Source organism: Pan paniscus, chromosome 6, assembly GCF_029289425.2.
Source record: "Pan paniscus chromosome 6, NHGRI_mPanPan1-v2.0_pri, whole genome shotgun sequence".
Classification (NCBI taxonomy): Eukaryota; Metazoa; Chordata; class Mammalia; order Primates; family Hominidae; genus Pan; species Pan paniscus.
The window spans coordinates 46,416,264-46,439,470 of NC_073255.2; the positions used below are offsets into that span (position 1 = coordinate 46,416,264).

The 23,207-nt window shown below is 39.9% G+C and overlaps 1 protein-coding gene across 3 annotated transcripts in view; it reads left to right on the forward strand.

Moving 5' to 3' along the window:
• Nucleotides 1-23,207, forward strand: part of GLI3 (GLI family zinc finger 3) — a 276,357-nt gene that overhangs the window by 213,031 nt on the left and 40,119 nt on the right. For all 3 annotated transcript variants that reach the window (XM_063606217.1, XM_063606216.1, XM_034963994.4), the window contains exon 10: nucleotides 942-1,082. In XM_063606217.1, the coding sequence (XP_063462287.1) occupies nucleotides 942-1,082 (141 nt within the window). The remainder of the gene's footprint in view (nucleotides 1-941; nucleotides 1,083-23,207) is intronic.

Genomic DNA, 23,207 nt, shown 5'->3' on the forward strand with positions numbered 1-23,207 from the left:
ATGTCCACAGAATCTGGACCTTGCTGTCATCAGGCTGCTTCAGCCCAAACCTCAGACTGCTTGCCCAAATTTCCTTTTCAGCAAGAACGTGGAGGCTGGAGTAAATTGGTGTCACGGGCTCTGAAATGGATCTTTCCTCTTGCATATTGCCAGACAGCAACAACCTTGCTGGTTACACTTCAATGCCTGCATATGGTTTTTATCATCTAGCCCCGGATTGGGACCTGAATCTACACAAGATGAATTCTCAAAATGACTTGTATTTGCATTGCTGTGAAGCTGCCACAGGGGTTTAGGAAGGACTGTGCCCCTGAGCTTTGATGCTGTGGCCCCTGGGCCCTGGGTAGTGAGCATATCCTTAGAGATCAGAGGTTGAATCGAGAGGGCATTATCCCTATAAAGTCCACAAGAGTGTCTCACACAGTCTCCAACAGCAGCGAAAACAGCATTAGAAGTACTAGTAAACCATTTCCCTGGATTACAAAATATAAGAATAAACAAAGTAACAGACCAAAAATAATTAAAACAACTAAACAAAATAGAAGTACCAATCTTTTGGGTAAAGACCTGATTTGATTTATTCTCTTATGAGCTTTGTTTTGTTTTTTGTTTGTTTGTTTTTCGTTTTGTTTTGGTTTTTTTTTTTAGATGACATTTGGGTTTATTTTCAGCTTTGTAATCAGGGCAGCAAAGTTTGACCTCAACTTTTAATTCATAATTTTGACAGGCTGTTGCCTTGAATCAGACGTTTAAAACTCTCAGAGTGTATTTGGTAAATCTGAAAATATGCACAGATATGATTTTATTGTTTGACTTCTTCACTTCACAAAACCCCAGACCCAAATCTAAATTGGGTTTTTACTTTCTCTTCTTGTCTTCCCTCCTATTGTGTCTGATTCTTCCCCCTTCTCTGTTCCCTGCCCCCCACCCTCTTCTTTCAGGAACAGCCCGAAGGAACAACCCTTGTCAAGGAGGAAGGGGACAAAGATGAAAGCAAACAGGAGCCTGAAGTCATCTATGAGACAAACTGCCACTGGGAAGGCTGCGCGAGGGAGTTCGACACCCAAGAGCAGCTTGTGCACGTAAGTGGATGGTATTCAGGAACCGAGCTTTACAGCTCTGTGACACTTTCCAGGGAGGTCAGCCTCTCTGACCCTGAGCTGAGTCAAGTTTCTTAGGAGCCGCATTGCGAACTGGAGAGGGCTTTATGACTTTCTGAGAATAAAGAAAACTCAGAGCCACGGTGCTTGACCTGTTCAGTCAGCTAAAGCTGAGTGTAAAATTCAATAAAGTCTTCAATAGAGAGTGTAATGACTCTGATCCTGTAAGCCAGAAAACACTATTTTGAGCTAGCGACTTTGATGGTTATTGAGTAATAGTAAGCTGGACATGAATTATGATTAACCTTTTAAACAAGTTTGATTCCCCTTCCAAGACCCGGTAACAATGGAAAAAATGTGGAGATGAGGGATTTCTTTTTTCCTCTCCCAAACTCTCAAAGCCTAAGGAAGCTCCCATTCTTTTAAGCTGCAGTTAGTACTCTATATGAGCTAGGTAGCATAATTTCTTGGTTTGAGGCCAGCCCTTGTGGGGTTAGTAGTTTCATGGAAAAAGTTGTATGTGTTTTTAAATGTATTTAGTAATGGATGTTTTGGAAACTGCAGCATGGTCAGATTGAGAACCACACCTCCTCTTCCAAACCAGGTTCAGAAATTTTTACACACTCTCCTGCATATCATTTCAAAAAATGCAGTGTGCACAAAGCCTTCTCCCCACCCCATGCCTGATTTGTGATACTCCCTTCCCAGTGCTTCACTGTTCTTGGCACTTTCTTGAAGGCCAGTGGAGTTTTCCCTGGCAAATGGGACCAGGATTGGCTGACTTGGAGGGCATTTAGATGATCAAGAATAAAAAGATGCAGGTGCTACAACTCCTGGCAGAAGCACAGGGTCTTGTTGAGGCATTAAGTGTGGCAGTTTTTTAAACTTTTAATATGAAAAATTGGACAAAGTAGCATTTGTTGCGATTCCCCTCCTCCTGCTCTCTCTCTTTTTCTTTCTCTCTCCACTTTCTCTTTCGTGGTACATTCTTTTTTTTACAGTAACTGTATTTTTAGGCAATTCATGTTTCTTGATAACCCTCCTCCATTTAGATTAAACACTAAAATTATGAAGTCCCTCTTACATCCCACACGTTTCATAGGCAGTGTGAACTTTTAATGTGTGTCTCTTGCAACTCGGCGCATCCCATGTAATGTATTCCACGCATTGCAGTTACATTATAGTGTTAAGCACACAGGTTGCCAGATTTTGATCTCTGTTCTATACAGAATGTTTTGAGGATTTTACATGACATCGCCAGGGTCCCTCCCCTCCATTTCTTTTTAAATCATGTCTCCTGGTAATTGCATGGGAAGAATTATGGATTTCTGAGCACAGAAAAAAAAAAGTCAAATGTTTTTAATTAAGGTATATTTCCAGAATTTTTCCATGAACTTAATTCAATTCTTTCTCTTTAATTTAATGCAAGTGTTATTTTTAAGCCAAGCCTGACTTAATGGCCGTTTATTCTTGCTGACTGTTTTAATGGAAATCACAAAAACATTGGAATATCAAAGGGGAAAAGTTTGGAATTTTTGTTTTATTATGGGGAAATACTCCCAAAGAGTAGCATATGCTATGTGTATCCTTAGTGGTATAACGAATGACCAACAAACATGAAGAGAATTGTTTGTGTAAAAGCTGCCATCATAGAACAGATGTTGGCAGGGTGTCTTGGTTTTTAAAATATCCTGAAGGTGACAGTCTCATGGTGCCGTTTTGGAGGATAAGTCATTGTAGTTTGCAAGGAATGTTGGATACTGGTTCAGTCATTACCAAATCAGGAATGAAATAAGAGCTTATTCTAAGTCTACATTTAAAATGAATTGTGCTCCTCATAAGAGGCAGGGTTTGAAGTAATATTTTTTGGAGTGCGGTACTAGCTTAACCCTTTCACAACCTAAATACGGTAATGTGAAAGCTTTTAAAAGATGGTGAAATTGCAGGTATTTGAATTTAATTTCAGTGGCCGATGGTCTCGATGTTTTTATAGAGAGATCTGAGTAGTTTTAAAGGAAGGCTGCTTAAAACTACCAACTAAATGACCACCATATTGTCTGTTTTATCGAAACGGTCTTTAAAAAATATGAATGCGCACATATACAGTGGACTATTTTAATTTCAGATTAACCAGAAGAAATTCATGTCAGGATTAGAAGAAAATCTAATATATTACCTTTATGATATTAATTTTAGTCTGAGATAAATTATATGAGTAAATAAACTTAATTAAATGAATTAAGAATTATAATTTACAACAACATAAATAAGAATACTAGTTTATGTCACTTATTTTCCACCTTTTTACTTACTGTCTGAGGTGCAGGAACCCCAAGTTTGCATGTTTAAATTGATTCTACATTGCATGACATGCGTGTACTTTCTTACCCATGAGTATATCTGGCAGCAGTAATGGTGGCCTGTTATAGAATAGGTAGGTGCTTTGTATTATGTTGATTGAAGGAATAGCTACTTCAAGTTCACCTAATTACTTTGGTGGTAGAATAAATACCAGTTGCAAAAACTACTTTTTTACAGAGGGAAGCATTAACAGTTTCCATTCCTGTGACTTTCCTTGGAGAGAGGACATTTTGTGAATTAGTTGAATTTTCATGCCACATACAACCAAGAGGCAAGGTGTTAAACCATTCTGATGCTCTGCCTTATTTATAGCCGTGACCCATTCTTTTTCCCCCTCTTACAGTTAATAGAAAGATTCATGATTCTTCATGGTTGTCTATCTAGTGTCTGACAGTCCCGACTGCCTGCTAAAGCAAGTCACTATCTATAATTGATATCCTTCCGGGGAATAGGGTGCTGGCTGCAATTGAAGGGCTTTGCTGAAAGCTCTTAAATCCTGACAAGTTCTCCCCTTGTTCTGGTTCAGTCGTTGAGCTGCACGGTTGGAATTCCGGAGTTATTTGAACTTGAGACATGTGTTTCACATTAGCAAATCGCAAAGTTGAAGAAGAGAATTAGAAACTTGGCTGACTTTGCCCGCCAGGTAGTCTCATTTCCACTGTAATGCACTCCATGTACTCTTAAAAAGATTACCTCGTTCATTACTATCTGAACAGATGGGCTAAACATTCGCCTTTCCTTTCTCTTCTCCTTTATTTCAAGCCCCTCTTCTTCACCAATTATGTGTTTATTCTAGGTTTGCTGCTGGGTCTTTATCACAGGGATGTTTAATTAATTTCTCTTTCCAGCAATATAATTACAACTGGGCTTAGTTACTCTCAAGCTAGTATTAAATTTGTCATAAATTTACTTCTGTGACCAGAAGCTAAGAAGATAGGTGTGTATTTTTGTTAGCTTTGTTCTTGTACTTCATCCCTTTCTTGGTGTCAGTTAAAACTGAAGGAAACAAAAAAGCAAGAGGAGTATATAGAAAGAAAATTAATTCCAAGTACCTTGAAGACTGAATTTATTATTGATTTGCCAAGATGCAAGTATTTTCTCTTGCCATTTGAAAGGCACACATTCTAACATCTCAAAATGAGTTGAAAGTCCATATTTTTCTTCAATTTTAAATTAACCAGACCTTTTTTTTTGTTGAGCATTATATTATAAAAGACGTGAATCATAACTTCAAATGTGTTTCTGAGAGTTGTAGTGTATCCACTCTCAAAGTGTCGTTTGGTTTTGCTTTCTGTTTATGCTATTTGGTTTGTGCTGATGTTATTTGGTTTAGCTTATGTTTATTATGTAAAACAGCTCAGCCCAACTTCTTCCAAGGAGGAAGGATGCTTTCTGTCTACACGGAGATCCATTTCCCTCTTGTTTTAATTTTGTCCGAGAAGTAAGTTCCATCTTTGGGTCTTTGATGTTTGAGATGTCTGAAATATGCACAGCCTGCAGCACACATTAGTCTCAGGTTCTCTGAAACCTGCACACTTTGGTTGTGCATGACATTGTATATACCAACTATGTTTTGAGAGGCTTTCTAAGAGGAGGAATAGGAATAAACATAAAGAACTTCCATCTCAGTGTGGAGTCATTACTGCTGAGTGGCTGGTTATGCTTGAAAACATCAGTGCTGAGATCGAAAGAATAATAGTATCATCACCATACTTCATGTCCACCTGTTTGCTGTAACTCTGCAACTCTTCACCCTCAATTTCAACAATCCAACCCCCTATTTCTGTGTAAGAAATAACACATGTAATATTATCCCCAAGGGTCTTTAAAAAGTCAAATGATCTTAAAAGTTTTATTCCCCAGCCCAATCCCCAGCAGCATAACCCTGCAGGGCCCTTGGCAATCGCACTGGGGGATGTTGTCTTCTACCTGTGGGGCAGAACCGCAGAGAAAGTGAGATGTATTTCTGTTAGCACCCAGCTTCAACTGGGTGGCGTTCAAGTCTCTGTAATCCTCCATTTGTCTCCTTGAAGCATAGTGTCAAAAATTCATCTTTTTGTAGAGTGATTAACCACCTACTTGGATTTTAAAATGCTTTCATATGCTGCGAATTTTGATCTCTAAAAGCATGCTGAAGTTTCCTTTATCAGAAGAATACAGTCATAATCACCTTTGCTGCCATTTGGAAACAAATTCTATACATCAGCAGCATGAAAATGAGGGGCTTTCTTTTTAATATAGAGATTTAGATATAAAGAAAGCACATCTAATTTGTGAAGAATTGATGTGTCTGTAGAGACGCAAGGAAGAGTTAGGATGTGAAGACATTCTTTTCACATTAATACCGTGATCCTAAATTTGCATTTTAAATGTTTCCCATATAATTTCGATCCCTTTGCTAAAGTTGCACTGTCTATCCTTACCTAAGAGAAAATTGAGTTTAAGATGCGATAGGGGTCTCAGATATGAGGCAGAAATTAGTTTTGTGTGCACATAAAACATAAAACGAATGAGTGGAGATTTTGATCTTATTTTCCCTACATGGAGTTGCTAGTTAATTCGGTTACTCTAATTATTTGGAAACACGGCATATAAAATATAGACTAAGAACTACAAACTTCAAAGCCATCTTTTGACAATTTTGCCTTAAGGGTCACGTTCTCTTTAAAGTTGCTGACTAAATTGCACCTGCAGAAATTGTTCCCATAAAGAGACACTCAGGAGATCAGATTGATTGCGAGGGTGTGTGAGGGCTGTGTGGTCCACCAGCCAGAGCCCCCCAGGCCCAGCTAGGATTCTGAGTGGCAGCCCCATCTCTGCCCTGACTCTTGGGATGACCTCCTTAGAACCATTTGACCCCTTAGAACGTTATTTTCTCACTTATCATACTGTGAAACAGCCGTGAAAATAAACGCTGTCCCCAACGTCCAAGGCCAAGCAGAGATCACATGCAGTAGGTCTAATGAGAAACAGACAGAGGGTCTCGAAGAGGTCACTCCGTCTCTCATTGTTTTATGTGTGTGTTTCGCTGGGTTGAGTGGGGGAGGAGAATGCGGTGGCACTGTTGGTTTCTGTGGCTTATTTTATATTAATTGTTGCTAAACTGGGATGTACGCTAGACTGAAGCCAAGAGACTTCCTTTTCCTTCCGCATTGTGTGTCTGCTGAATAAGACCTGGCCAAGACATCTTGCCTCGTTCAACCTTGGTTTTAGTCAAAGAAAGCAAAAAGTTTGAATTGGATAGTCCTTAGGACAGGGATGGTAAACAGATTCTCCCTCAAGTGCCAGCTAGCTGGCTGGCAGCCACCGGGAGTGCTGTGCAGAGTCCCCCTCCCCTTTCAGCCTGGGAGGGAGTTTGGGGTGGGCTGGGAGTGGCGGGGGGCTGTGAACAGTTATGGGTGACTGCCCCCAGGTGGAGTTTAAGAGGCGGCCATGTATTAGTTACTTTCTTAATTCATTCATCCGTTGTATACTCCCTGAAATATTTCATCAAAATCTTCCTCCGAGTAACTGTTTCTGACATCTGGGGAACATTTTCCTATTGAAAGCTTTTTAGCTGGTTCTCAATGATACTTTAGGTGAGATTCTAGATTCTGCCAATAGTTAGTGCCCTGGAATATTCTGTATGGATCCACTCCAGACAAGTGGGAATGGTGGTCACTTTGGGCTGGGCTGCATACCTCATTTGAATATGCTTGCCTATAGCAGATGTTGCCGGCATAATGTATTCTCCTGTTTATTAGGAAAAGTACAAGCCAACATTAGTGGATCAGCCATTTGCTCAACAGCTCTTGATGAGATGTGCAGAGCCCTGGCAGGTGCTACATGGGCTGGGGACAGCCCATGTGGTACCCACAGCCCCAGCTTTGTGGTGGGCACGTGATTTACACCCTCAAAGACTGGACAGTCTGACTGGGAGGAGGAGATAAGGAAACATAAAAGCATAGTGAACAACAAGAGGTGAAACATAAAGAAGCCATAATTGTGTATTGCGACTCTATGGGCTGAGAGAGGGAGGAGTACAGAGGAATACTGGAAAAGACTCCTAGGAAACAGGTGGAAAATATGGTTAGGGTCAAAGTAAATCATGCAGGTAAACTTTTGAGGCCTGATGAAATGATGATGGTGATGATGATGATGATGATGATGATGGTGATGATGATGATGATTTGAGAAGAATTAGCACCTGATTTGAAGGAATAATTTTGTTTCCCATCATTACCCAGTGGCAGTACAATGTGAATGTGTTTCAAAGCAGACGGACCTGGGTTCACGGCCTGCTCTGCTCCCAAGGAAAATAGTGACTTTTACCACATAAAACGGTGAGGGAATTAGCTAAAAAAGTTATACTCAATAAAATGTTAGTGATTCTGCTTATAAGAGAGAAAAATGTCAAGATATTTAGAGGCTGCTGTGTCCATGCATGTCACGTATAAAAGCAGGGGTTAGGTTAATATTCAGGCAGTGTTGGGGTTGGTATGTCAGCATGAAATTAGTAATTGCAGAAAGATGTCGATAGGCCCCCAGTTCATGAAACACTGCAAGAGAAGAACTGGAGGGGCGCTCTGGGTTCATTTCTTCCATTGCAGGTTCTTCCTTGTGCTTTTCTGCAGTGTGGAGATTCCATCTCTCCTGTTCATGTGTCCTGACATCCTTCTGGAAATTTTCTTCAGTGGTTACACCAAACCAAGGTTTCTCCACTGTAGCACATAGGGGCAGATCATTCTCTGGCGTTGGGGGTTGTCCTGGGCATTGTAGGGTGTTGAGCAGCATCCCAGGCCTCTCCCCATGAGATGCCAGTTCTTTATAGTGGGAGGCTGTCCTGCGCATTCCCTCCCTCGTCATGACAACCAAAACTGTTTCCAGACATTGTCAGATGTCCCTGGGAGACAGTATTGCCCCCAGTTCTGCCCTAAATATTTCCTCTTGCCGCATAGTGTGGAGAAAGAAAAACACACGTAAGAAAAACAAAAAAAAAATTGTGATTAAAGAAAAAGTTTCTCCTGTTTAAATGTACTTTAGAATGTTCAGATTAGAAATAAGAAATGATCTCATTAAAATGTCTCTAGTAAGAAGCTACTTAAATATACCTATGTGTGGGGGGGTGGGTGTGTGTGTGTGCGTGTGTAAACTGGCAGAGCTTAATTTAAAAACCACATTTGCTAAGGTTAGGCACACAGTAGTTCTCAGTAAGGCCCATAACCAGCCAAGCCCGTTTTCTTGGTGGAGAAACTCCATCACTTTTTTTTTTTTTCAGGCCTAGGGAAGTCACACAGACTCCAACTTCTGAGATCATAGCAAGCAGAGTTGGAGATCAGGCTCTTGCTTTGACATAAAACAGAGCTCCGGGAACAGAAAGCAGTTTTCTAATGCGAGGACTTTTTTTTTTAAGATTTGGGGATATTTAGGCTTCTCTGGGATTAGCCAAATACTACCATGGAGGCATTTTTATTTTTTCTAGAACAATTAATGTTGCAAGAGAAGAGAACTGTAAATGGGATATCCTCAGGAGACAATGTGTAAGCCAAGGCCTTAAACTTAAACCAACTCCACCCGACCCCACCCAGTTACCAGTAAAACCAGCATTAATCAGTGAGTGGGGGATGGGAAGAACACCAGATAATGTGTTGGAGATCTGTCTTTCATTCCTACATCTGCCAGAAACTGTTTCTGAATTTAAGTAAGTCATCCTGCAGTAAATCCTCCGTGTCTCATCTGTAAAGTGGAGATAATAATATCCATTCTAGGTTCTTCACTGGGTTTTTTAATTTGTTTTTTGTTTATGAGGATAGAATGAGATCCTATAATGGAAGTACTTTGTAAACTCAAAAGCTTTATTCAAACATAAGGAAAAATCCATAGCAAGTAGTACTAATAAACTCACTCAACTGAAGAATGGAGAGATTAAGTGCACTTTTATGAACATTTAAAAATAGTCATAAGTATACCATTGATTTCAGTTGCACAGGCTCGCCTATGCAGGCTGCCGTTAATCTTACCTGTTTACTCATCTGCTGTTGATCCATCGTCACCACCTGGTGGCCACTACAGAAATTGCAGGCATAGCAGCTAGAAGAAAACGCTTCATGCATGTCCGATCTAGGGTGCTGGGGTTGGGGGCTATCCCTTTGAGTAAGGGGAGCGTACAGGGCAGGCTGTTATGAGTACTATCGATGTACAAGCAGGACAGTGGGAAAATGAGTAAGGTGAAGGCACAGAAGAAGGAATGAAAGATACATCTCATGGAGATTGGATATGAGCATGGTGTGGAATAAACTGGTGGATGTAAACACAGAAAGACCATTGCAGAAAGGCATTGGGGATTCTATGTGGAGAAGACAGCAGGAAGAAGTTAAAGGGTACGGAAAGTATGGGAAAATTTTATCTGTGATTATAGCTAATATAATAAAAGGCTGAGGTTTTTGGCATCTCTTTGAATTAGAAATATAATTACAAATGATTTGTTTTATGCTTTTTGGTTGAAGAGTGGTATGATAAGTAATGCAGTTAGAGCAGAACCAAAGTATGTCCGGAAGGCAGAAGGGTAGTGGGTAGTAAGATTAAAGAGCCGAGTAGCACCATGTCATGGGAGATGTGATTGCTAGACTAGGAGTCTGACTTTTATTCCAGATGGAGTAAGGATAATTAAATGCTTTTGATGAGAGGAATGGCTTGAGCCAGCATCAGCTTTAGAAAGATGGGGCTGAGCCTTGCAAAACCTGGGAAGTTGCAAGTACAGTGTATTAAAGAGGGCAAGGGTAGACTGGGGTAGGGCCAGAAGTGAGACTCTGCAGTGGAAGTTATTTGAAATTATTTTTTAAAATTTGGGAGGATAGTTTGGAGATGTTTTACGAGTACAGTTTGAGCAGCTGATGTGGATGTTCTGCATGATATCCAGAGAGAAGTCAGAAGCTTCAGGGCTGCTGGCTGAGCGCTGGGAGGAGACGTTACCCATGGAACCCCTGTGTCTTGCCTGTGTGGCATCAGGCTCTTTACCAAAGGGTACTAAGATTCTGCTATCTTTCTTTAAAACAGGATTATCAGGGTCGTTGGGATAATTATCTCTGATAGTTTATGGGAGATACCTACTACAGTGCTAGTCAAGTTTTTAGAGCCAGTTAGCTTTTATTGTGATTGTTATCATTTTTCCTTTGTCATTATTTTGCTTTGTGCAAAATAAGATGTGCCAGGCCAAGTGAGTGGCACATGCGTATAATCCCAGCACTTTGGGAGGCCGTGGTGGGAGGATCGCTTGAACTCAGGAGTTCAAGACCATCCTGGGCAACATAGCAAGACCCTATCTCTACAAAATAACAATAATAATAATAATTTAGCTGAACATGGTGAGGCACACCTGTAGTCCCAGCTACTTGAGAGGCTGAGGTGGCTGCAATGAACTATGATTGCACCACTGTACTCCAGCCTGGGCAACAGAGTGAGACTGTCTCAAAAAAAAAAAAATAAGGTGTGTCTTATTTTCTAGTTATGAATATATAATCCTGTGGCACACAGGCATCACCTGGCAAATAGTTCCATACATCTACAGTGGCCACTTTTCTTCCAATCAGGGCAGGATTGTTTTGGACAAATACAGAGAATGAATATTCAAAGCATTAGGTCTGGTGGGCTTAGACAAATAAAATAGACAGGTAGGTCAACCACATTTTATTTCTAAGTGGTGATTCAGATGAATGGGATGTAGTTCCTGATCTGTTTGGCAGGAATGAAAATGTCTTTCTAATCAGGAAAACAAAACTGCACCAGCTGTCTTCTGTTAGATTCACAGGACTCTCTCCGGTCAACCATGTCTCTATCTAGCATAACCGGCCCAATCTTATCTCGGCTGCTCTACCTGCCTAAAGGGACATGGTGTTTCTTTAGGCTCTCCCTTGTGCTTCAGCACATGTGACCTGTCCCAAGGAGCTCTCTAGGACAGGCGGGAGAGCCCAGTTTGTGAAGAGGAGGTCTTCCTGCTGGCCTTTCCTGGGGGCAGGGAGAGTTCGCACAGGTTCCTCTGGTGCAGTTTCTACCACAAGATAAAGCAGTCAAGCTGCAAGTGAAACACAGCCCTCACTGTATTCCTCCTCGTGTTTAGCAGAGATAAACTTCACTGGAATCTCAGTACTGAGCCATTTGGCTTCTGGCTGTAGCTTTAATTGATAAAATGCAGATTTTTTTTTCTTGATCAAGAGGGGATTATTCTTGTTATCAGTCCAGAGCATCTTATTTTAAGATGAAAAGCCTTTACGGAATTACAGATGCCAGCACTTGTACAAAGCTTTTTGGCGATTGACAACTCAAAGAGAAAGTATGATTTATTAGCCTATAATGGCTAACCCTGAGCAATGGTCTAGGTCCTACTGATTTGTGAAATTGCTTAATGTGAACTGCCTTTTTATGCTACACAAGCCCCAGGTTACTCAAGTAAATGTAGTGTCTACATTACATGAAATGTTACAGGAGAGAGAAGAAGAAAAGGGAGGGGGGAGAGGAGCAAGGTGGATTCTAAAATCCATCTTGGTGGTGCCTTTTACAGTAGTTTGGCTGATAAGCCGGCAGAGGAAAGATTAATAACGAGGCTTGTCGCTATCAGTACCTGCTTGTCGATTCTCTGTAACAGGGCTGTCTGTTCAGCATGGAAATTATTGATTAAATAAAAATTGCTATTAGATTGTGACGTGATCCATAATCACAAACAATGGTGGACATTCCTCTCCTAGATCCTCGGCCATGCATCAAGTCGTTTCTTTTTTCCCCTGGCCGTAATTTATATTGCGCTGACACTTGGGCTCATTAGGTTTATCCTTTCTGCTCAGAGGCACGAGCGGTGAGGACCAGCAGGAAGTCGGGGAGGAAGAGAGGAGAGATGATGGCCCCGGCCAGGGATCTGGCCAGTGTACTCACTGGGCTAGCATAAACATGTTGCAGTAAAATACATATCACATAGCAGTTACCATTTTGTCCATTTTGAAGTTTGCAGTTCTGTGTGGCATTGAGCACAGTCACAGTGTTGTGTAACCGCCAACACTGTCCACTTCCAGGACATTTTGATCACCCCACAAGGCAGCTCTGTATGCATGAAGTGGTTACCTCCCATTCTCCCTCCCTGCCAGCCCCTGAAAACCAGCAACCTGCCTTCTGTCTCTATGGATTTGTTTATTCTGGATATTTCTTATAAATGAAATCATACAAAATGTGACCTTTTGTATGATTTCTGCCTTTTTTGCACTTACCATGTTTTCAAAGTTCATTGATGCTGTGGCAGGTATCAGTGCTTTGTTCTTTTTTATGGCTGAATAATATTCTCTTGGATGGCTGGCTATACCACACTTTGTTTATCCGTGCATCCGTTGATGGATATTTGAGTTTCTACTTTCTGGCTATTGTGTTACTGTGAACATTCATTTACAAGTTCATGCTTGAACACCTGTTTTCAGTTCTTTTGGGTATATCCCTAGAAGTGGGATTGCTGGGCCATATGGTGATTCTCTTTGCTTTATTTCAGAAACTGCTAAAGCTATGGCAGGGTTTAAGCTGTAGGCTCTGCCTTTTTCAGGTGGTCTCACCTTTAACTTCATTCTGCTTCCCTCAGTACCACCCCTTCTTGCCTGAGTGCTGCCTAAGCTCCCCTGGGCTGGGGACTCAGTCTGGCTGTGGAGTGCTCTATGACACTGCTATCTGTGGGTACACAGGCATTACCCAGCAAATAGCTCCATACATCTGCAGGGGTGGCCACATCTACAGTGGCCACATTTCCCCTAAACAAAGTGGGACTGAATAGTCAAAGCATTAGGCTAGGTGGACTCAGACAAATAAAATAGACTGGTAGATTGACCACATTTTATTTCTAAGTGGTGATTCAGAGGAATGGGGTGTAGGTTCTGTTCTGTTCTGTAGGAGTGAATATAATCTTCTTTTAGTAGCTGGTTTGTGTGTCCTCCTTCCTGGACATTATTGCTGTGGTCCCTCCTAATTGTGGAATCTTAAAAATGACCTAACCAACTACAAGGAGGTCTAGCAAGGCTAAAAAACATATTGAAGGCCACTAAACTCATTAGTGAGTGGTTTGCTACTGATTAATCAGTTTCCTCATACACAAATCATATTGTTTTAATGGCTGCTTGGTGCATATAAGGAAGGTTTGGCCTTTAGATGTTCTTAACTATTAAATGTATGCATTTTATTATCTCACACTTCACCCCAACAAAGACAGTCCCCTTCCCCTGTCCACTTCACTCAAGTTGCCTCAAGTTTGATATTTTCCCACATATTTATGGCCAGTTAGATACCATTGAAAGCGAATATAACACTTCGTCAGAAACTTCAGACTCTTTGATCAAAACACAGGTGAAAATCACATGCTCATCTATAACTGAATATTTCCACTCAGGCTGAAACCCGTGAACTCATCCAGAAGAGGCATCTGTCTATTGATGTGGTCAGGTGTGCTATTGATTATCCTAAACTTAAAGCTGGAAGCAACACTTGGAAGAAGCATAACTTCTTAACTTGAACCTCCAAGCTCCCAGTGCACTCCCCTACCCAGCCCTGTGTTATTTACCAGTCCCACTTTAAGCCTCAGCCTCACATGGAGAGAGGCAGAGATGAGGCTTCTCCAGAGGGAAACAGCTCTCAGGGCAGCCTCTGGAGCCTCGTGCAGGCACAGGAGCAGGTGCTCAGGAGCAGCTCCGAGTGTCAATCCTGGCTTCCCTGGGGGCCTTGTTGAATAGCAAGAGACTTTGGAGAAAGTGCTGCAAGTCAGTTGAGGATCATTCCAGAAAGCCACTGTAAGCATTCATGGATTATCTAAGAAAGAAAAGACCAAGTTTGAAGAATATAGATCTCAATGGAATTCTTTGATAAAGTTAGATACATACAAAAGATTGAAAGAAAGTAAATATGTGGAAATAAGAAAGAACTAGTGACATAGACTTACCTGAACATATCCAGTCCACTGGGGCTACTGTGGGTCCTGATGGCCACAGAGAGGATGCTGTGGGATCCAGGAAGGGGGAGGCACACCCCTTGGAATGAATGGTTTACAATCAACGAATGGCAGTGAAAGCAAGCAGCTCACTTCCTCGTTTGCTCATCTTCTGTGTTGGTCCAAGTGAATGTTCATTTGTTCATTTTGTTATTTGTTTGGAACAAGAACTGAGAGGACAGCGATGACGCCGATGAGACCCGTTCTCCTGGGGCTTCCCATTGGGAACAGAGACAGCAGGAAAAGGAAGCATGCGTGCCCAGCTGACGCAAGAATAAGATCGTTGATTGGTAAGGGAGTCAGAGGCCAGTTGAGTGGCAACGTCAGGACTGCAATTTCTTACAAATGGCACGATGAACCAATATCAGAAATTTTTGATCAATTACAAAAAAAAAAAAAAAAAGAACAATTTGCTGGGGGAGATAGAAAGTGGTGACTATCGTTCTGTACTTTCAAAGGGGACAAGAAAATGAATTCAGAAAGTTCCAAGGGTAGGGTCAAGTCAATTCTAGAGAAAACTCTATTTTTATTATCATAAACGTGTTGTCCTGTTATAAGATAAAATGGTGATCATTGATAACCTCTGGGTTCACCAAGAAAACTGTCACACTAGACCGGGCTGATATTTTCTTTCACAATATCATTAGACTGGTTGTTCAGGAAAATACAGTAAATATGATTGACGGGACTTCAGCAAAACCTTTAATAAGAAACTACGGCCAAGGCAGAGGAAGATGGTTGTGTTAAACAGCAGTTAGGAGATGTAGTTGTTGGGTGGATGATAAGGGCATGGCTTGGCATCAGTCAAGGGAGCTGTTTCTAGAATCGTGCCACTGGGCTGGGCTCCCAGCCCTGGTCTGCATAACAATTTGGTGTACCTGTTTCCAGGATGAAGTTGTGGAGTGCAATTATCATCAGAGTTGTTTGTGAGGAATATTTATATCCAGTTAGTGACTGAATCAGGATCCTCAGAGATCTTGAAAAATAAAAAACATGAAATAGCTCTAAGGAGATTAAAAATTATGATAACAACATAGGGCCTTTAATCAACTATAAGTTCACTATTACAAGACAAAGATAGTTTCCACCAAGCCTAGCGAATGTGATTCTCAACTATAGAAATAGAAGTATGTTATTAGAATTATACTCAAAGTATCTCTGGAAAAGAGCACCTTAGTCTGGCACTCCACTTTCTAAAGATACACTGATGTATAGGCATTGGATCAGGTAGAGAAAGAACCAGACTTGCCTCGTGTAGAGTGGTTGACAGAACCAGATAAGAAGGTGTGGTTTGCGCCTATAGTCCCAGCTACTTGGGAGGCTGAGGCTGGAGGATTACCTGAGCCTAGGAGTTCAAGGCTGCAGTGAGCACTTGTGAATAGCCACTATGCTCCAACCTGTGCAACATAGGGAGACCCCATCTCTGAAAATTAAAGAAGAACCAAGGAAGAGAAGTTTTGCAAGTTGAAGGTGGGCAGAAAGTGCCAAGGGACATGATAACTGCTTTCAAATATTTGCTGGTGGTTGGCTGTCCTGTGGGAGCTGCATCCAGCTTGTCCTCAATGTATGGATCAAAGGTCCAATGCATGGAAACCATAGGGAGACAGATTTAGGCTTGGTATAAGGAAAACCGAATTGTCCTCTGAGACCCGTCCAAAATGTTTACCCAGGGAAAAGGGAACTCCTGTACTGCAATGTGAGGTTGTTTAAATTGTACACCATGGGTGTGGGGTATTATAGAGGTAATACAGAGCATCCAGTGGGTTGCTGGACTAGATTTACTTAGTCCCACTCGAACCTGAGTGAAATTCTTTATACCACAGAAGTTTCTTGCAAGCCAGTTACATGCCTATGTTTAAAGTAGGGATTCATTTTCATTTGTTCTCAACAAAGAACAGTATCATCTGTTTTATAACACTCCAGCAGTTTTTCCTCTCCATCTAGGTCAAGACTTTCCCTTCTTTATTTTAATTTTTTAAATTATAAAACATATTACTACTTAGTAAAACAAACAAGGCCGACATACTGTTAGAAAGGGTGAAGCTCTGAGTTCCTCAGGTAACTGACATGGGGTAAGAATGTGGGTACTGTGAGGCCTCAGTTTTTCCTTGTATACCAGAGCCACCTCTATTGTGAAAACTTCTTAGATTTTTTTAGTTTTTCTTACTTTATTTTGATGTAACCATTCCTGCTATGGGTATTACATATGAAAATTCCCATATAATTTTCTTTAGAAATTAGTCTTGTGCTGTGAGTGCTTTTTTATCACATACATTTTATTCTGAGATCCTTTGAGATAAAAACATTAGTGCCGAGCTTATTGAGAGGTAAATAATCAAGTACTTTGAGAATACCAGGAAAGGCGTTTTTTTCCTCAATAAGTACTTCTTTTTCTCTTGGGTTTGCACTGTGGAAATGTGTGCCCTAACTCTCAACCTGAAGGATATAAAACTTGGTGTGATCATTGAGTTTTTAAAATCACTTTTTTTAAACTGCAGTCCTTAGCAGAGTGCATCTCAATCTTGTTTTTATTTCAAGCACATAAGAGATGACATAAGAACTTTTAACTTGGCTGAGCTCTTTCTCATTCTGTCTGTTGCGTAGCAATATCTTGCTGTTGGGTTCTTCTTTCTTCCTTCCTTTTTTTTTTTTTTTTAAAAATTTCCTCCTTAGCATCATTATCTTGGTAATTCACTTCACTCTATTCCCCTGTGTTCTGGGTGGAGCTAAGATATCTTTGGTGGTGTTGGTCAACTGGCCCTTCATTTTCCTTCTCTCCTTCATGAATTTCGAGTTAAGAATGAATGTTTCCTTTTGAGAGATTGTTGACTCTAAGCTGAGGCTGAGCTAAAAACACCTGGGAGAGCCTCACCTGCTGCCTGTGGAACCCAGCCACATTTCTGTTGCCTGAGAAATGACCCAACCCTGTTATCACTTCCACTTCCTAATGCTTTAATTGTCAGGAACTCCTGAAATGTATTAAGAAATTTAGAAACTAAGAAATGAATAAAAAGAACCAAATAGAAATGAACTGGTCTTTAAGTCCTAAGAAAGTGCTCTGTGAAATGCACTTACCAGGGCCTCCCTGGCAATTCCTGTTAGGGATCCTGTAAGTGTCAGAAATGTCTCCCCTGAGAAACTTGGGCTCTACCTGGCTGGGTGACTTGAAGTTATCCATGTTTCCCTGGAATAGCACATTCCTGACTTGGGAATAAACCTGACTGACCCTAGCCCCCAAAATTAGGAGTTGTAGTCCTTGTCAGAGCCTTTTGGGCCTGTCCCCTGATAGAATATCTGTAGCCTCATACACATGCAGGTTCACACACTGTATATCTCAATATTTAGAAGCTGTAAGCCAAGCTCACAAACTGATAAATGAATGAAATGTTTCATACTTTGTCTAATACACCTGTATTGTGACTAGGGAAGGCAGGTTTCATAGAGAATTCTTGGACTCCTCAGAGTTCTCTGCCAGCACGTGGTGGCCCAGGGACAGTTGTCTCCCAGCCCACCCTCTTCTCCTCCCACTCTTGGAGATGCCTGTTCCTGAGCCTCACCCCAGAGCTGAGGAATAATTCCTGTGCATACAGAGATCTGAGAACCACTGCCCCCACTAACTCTGCATTGAGGGAAGCGCCAGGCAGCCTGTGCCCCATTGGAGCCTGAAGTCTGGCAGACAACAGACAGCCTTGTTCTGGGCAATGTTGCCCTTCGAGCTCGGGTATCCCTTATACTTTTTTAAGTACAGGGGGATCCATATTCTAGTTTAGAATTTGTTCCCTGTGTCATTTGCTAAACTTATTTTATCTTTTGAGGGATGATATATTCAAATTAGGGATAAGTGGCAAAGCAACAAGATCCTTTATGGTAGAAACATGCATTTGGTTGGTTCTAAGAGTTGTAACATCATTTCGCTTATGGAGACCATGCTGAACTTGGGACTATAACTAGAGAATAATGTGAGATACCCATCCCTCACACCCTGAAAACAGCCTCGTCCCTCTCCCCTTCCTCAACTCCTCTCACTAACTAGTGTCCTCCAGAGGACTCCAGGGGGAACCCTGTCTTTGGTCTTTAGAACTCGAGAGGAACAAAACAAGGAAAGAGAAATTGAACAGGAAGCTAGAGAGATAGTAAAATAATATCCTTTGTCTTCATCCGCTTCCCTCCCTTCCCACGTCGGGCAGTGGTTAATGCTGCAGCAGAGCCCAGTGGGTCGGTGTCTGAACAGTGGACAGGAGACCTGGGGAGGCGAGCACCTGGGCTGTATTCTAGGCAGCAGGTATCAGCTGCTCCCTGCCAAGGGTACAAAAGGCAGCACCGTGTTCACTCAATGGACCCCAAAATTTAGAGGAGGTCTATCCAGACATGGCTCTGAATCTGTGTGTGTGTGTGTGTGTGTGTGTGTGTGTGTATGTATGTGAATTCAGGATAAAAAATGTTTTTTAGCAGTTAAGCACTTTGCACCACATCCATCCATCTATCCATCCATCCATTCTTAAATTTTGACGTTCTAAAATATGGCAAACATTATAGTCACATACAGTAGAGAGCCCTTAAAGAGACCAGGCTCACCAAAGCATTCAATAAGGGGAACATAATGAGGCTTCCTAAAGCAACAGGGAAACGGTAAGGTTCAGATAACTATTTTTTTAAAGCCCAAATCCATAATTCCTTCAAAAGCAGTTAAAACCAAAGGCAACTTTAATTAAAATATTAATATTTTAAAATATTTTTGTCTTCATGTATTTCTAAAAATTGAGTCTGTACTCCATGTGTTGGTTCTGTGAGTTTCTATTTTGTGTCTTGCTTTCATCATATGTATGTGCCATCATCACTGAATCGTTGTTTGTAATTTACGGTTTTTCTCACCGCTCTTTTTGCCATCAGAAATCATAAACCTCTTTGTGTAAAATTCTTTGTTCCTAATTTGGATTGTTCCTTTCAGATATAATTTTTAAAACCAAATAACTGAGTTAAACAGATGAATTTTAGAATGATTTGAACTAAATTTAAAAGAATATACCATTTGGATTTTGCCTGGAATGTTACTAAAGCCTTGAATTGAAAAGAATATCATTATCTAAAATCCAGTTTCCTGGCCCAGCACGGTGGTTTATGCCTGGAATCCCAACACTTTGGGAGACCCAGGTGGGTGCATCGCTTGAGCCCAGGACTTCAAGACCAGCCTGGCAACATAGTGAGACCCTGTCTCTATTTTAAATAATTTTCCTTTAAATTCAGTTTCCCCAGATAATAATGGAGTATATATTTTTTTCATTTTCTGAGCTTTCTACCTTGATTTACCTCATATTTCATTTCTGGCCTATTCCTAGGCAGGAAGTTTTTTTCTGTATGCATTTTTCCTTTCCTGGTCATTGCTTTTAATAGCAAAGGTATACTGGGTTTTTGTTTCTTTTTATTTTATGTGCAATCAACTTATTGAATACTCTTGATGTTTCCTCATGCCTCTGTATCTTATGTCTTGGGTTTTCTAATAATACACTCCTGTGATCTGTAAGTAAGAATAATTTTATCTTCTTAAATATCAGATACATATTTATCTAAAATATCAGATACATATTTCATTTATGTCTCATTGCATTGGATAGATTTATTGGCATTGTGTTAGATAATTGTGTTGGTTGTATAACACCAGTTTTGTATCTGGTATTATAGGGAATAATGCCTTTGGGGTTCAACCTTTATTATTCTCTTTACTGTTCAGTTAACATAGATAATGTTTGGGCATGTGAATGAAGTGCCCTTCTTTCTCCTCCTAAATTTTCTAAGACTTTTATCTCAAGTGATTGTAGTTACTTTACTGACTGTTTGCCACATAGAGATTACTGTGTGGTATGATATATTTCTATGTCTTAAATCATCTTTGCATCCCTTGAGTGTGCCAGGTGAGTTACTCTTTTGATATGTTGCTAGATACAGGTTTCCTGTTTATTTATAAGTTTCACATTGTTATGACTGAGATTTATATCTTTGTTTCTTTTTTTGTGCTGCTTTGATACCAGAGACATGGCTAGATGTACAAAAATATATATTCTACGTCATATCTATCATTTCCGTCTCTTGAGTGCCTTACGTAGCATAATAATTTGCTCCTGGAATTTCTGAAATAACATTCTGGTAAAGCTGTTTGGATCTACAGCCTTTTGAGAATAAAATCCTTTAATAATGATTTTTAAAATTTCTTTTTATGACTTGGGTCATATTTGAATGAATGAGTTATTTCTATTTTCTCCAGAAGAATCTCGGGTTTTGATGAGATTTTCAACTTTAATATTATCAAACTGTGGTTATTTAAACTAAATGCCTGCTGTACACTTTATTAAATGACCTTCATTATTTTATTTCTCTGTCATTTGTACTTTCACTCATTTGTTTAGTTATTATCAGTGGTTTCTTTTTTATTTGTTTCATTTTTTTTCCAGGAATGAGTTTCTGAAATTAGTTATTTATGCTGCTATGTTAAATTTTAATTGTGTCTTTTAGGAAATATTTTTCTCTAGCATCATTTTCTTGGGCTGAGTTTTGCTTTTCCCTCCATAATTTCTAGTGTGAAATGCTGCTTTCATTTCTTTCTTTCTTTTTAAATAATACATGTACTTCGAGATTATAACATTCACTTTAATTTACCTTTGACTTCCATGAATTTTGACTGTCTTCTTTCTTTTGATATTTCAAAATAGTCTGTAATTATATTTGTGTGATTTATTCAGTCATTAATTGCTTATTGCTCAACAAATGTTTTTGGATCTACTGCTATCAGTCAGACACTGTTCTGGATTCTGGAGATACATCAGTGAATGAAACAGTCAAAGATGCCTGTCCTCATGGTGCTTGCATTCCTGTAAAAATACAGGCTCTGAAACTAATATTAGGCAACTAGTGCTTGGTTTGTCACCACGTGTTACATGCCAGGCACTATTCTAAGAGCATGCACTAACTTAATCCACTCAGTAACCTAATGAGGTGGATATTATCATTAGCCTCATTTTCCAGATGATGGAAACAAGTCACTGTGAGTCTGAGCAGCTTGTCTCTTGTCACATTGCCAGTAAGTGGGAGAGCCAAGTTGGCTTCTTACAAACTATGCCAATAAGTATGCTATGATTTCTTATAGCCCCTGGACATGAGATTTTGCTTATTAGTGTTTAAGCTTGTGGTACAATTTTATAATTTTATCTTGACGATAGAGATTTAAATATTTTATTGAAGTTATTTTCATGATGTGATATATATGATATTCTGTGGTCAAGTGAAAATAGATTCTCAGGCAATACTGATTGGTATGTGTCTGTTCTTTCAGCATTCCTAATGATGTTCAAATTCATTTTGTCTCTACTAGTTTCTTTGTCTACGTATTTTATTATAAATTGGTACTGGTATATTAAATCTCAGGTGATTATGGTTCTAGCCATATTCCTCCTATTTTAACAGGTTTTACTTTATGTTTTGATGCTCTGTTATTTGGTGGAGAAAAGTGTTGCTTTTCTTTAATGATTATGTTAGAGAACAACTACAGCTGTTGTCGCTATTTAAACTTTTTGTCATAAGTCTAATTTGTTTAATATCAAGATTATTATCACTAATATATTCATCTGTTTATTTTTTAACAATTCTCTATAATTTTTAGTGACTTTCTTATGAGCATTATAGCTGCGTTCATCACCCTCTGAGAAACTTTGCCTTAAAGTGGGTGGCGTTGAGTCGTTTATTTTGAATGTGAATTTTTGTGTGCCCTCTCAATTCTTCCCTTTATTTGCACACGTGTGTGTGTGTGCGTGTGTGTGTGTGTGTGTCTTGCCATGTTTTCCTTATTTTTACCATGGTCAATTTGGAAGTAAACACAGTGTTTTAAAAATAGTGTTTTTGCTTATACATTTAATGAACACATAATTAAATGCATGATTTCTAATTGTGGAAAAATAAATATCACTCCTTGCCCCCCAAACACACATACATGATTTTGCAAGACAATTTATAATTTAAAAACTTTTTTTACCTTCTGTCTTTTCTTTTCTTTCTGCTTTTATCAATTAATGCAGTAGACTCAGTTATTATTGTAAAATGATTATTCCATTATTGTCCCCCTTGCTTATTATTTTATATGTTTATTTTTATAACAGTCTTCAACTATGTTTCATATTTTGCCCTGTGTGTTAGTTGACTTCAATGCTGGGTTCCCTCATGCAATGGCTTCCTCTTTCCTGAAATATTTTTGTTGCCATCCCTTTGTTCCTTAGTAACAATTCAAGAATTTGGCAGAGAAAATTTTATTTTCTCTTATATGCATTTATTAATAATATTTTCTAAAATGGATTGCAGCACACTAGTTCTGCAGGATGTCGACAAGTATCAGGTGAAAATGAAAGCTAGGATAAATAGAGTTAACCATACCTGGCTGTGAGACTTATCCAAGCTTTTCTTATGCCACTATGTCTTGCAGCTCTTCAAGAGGAGAATATGGTCAGGTTGGCCTCCTAACACCATTGATCATAGAATCCTATTCCTGATTAGTATATGGCAAAATTATGTTAACTTGTGCTTTCCTCTTTGGGAGGATACTTCTGTGTTTGTTTCCCCCTTTTTTTTTTTAACTTTTTTTTTTTTTTTTTTTTTGAGACATAGTCTCACACTGTCGCCCAGGCTGGAGTGCAATGGTGTGATCTCAGCTCACTGCAACCTTCACCTCCCATAGTCAAATGATTCTCCTGCCTCAGCCTCCTGCGTAGCTGGGATTACAG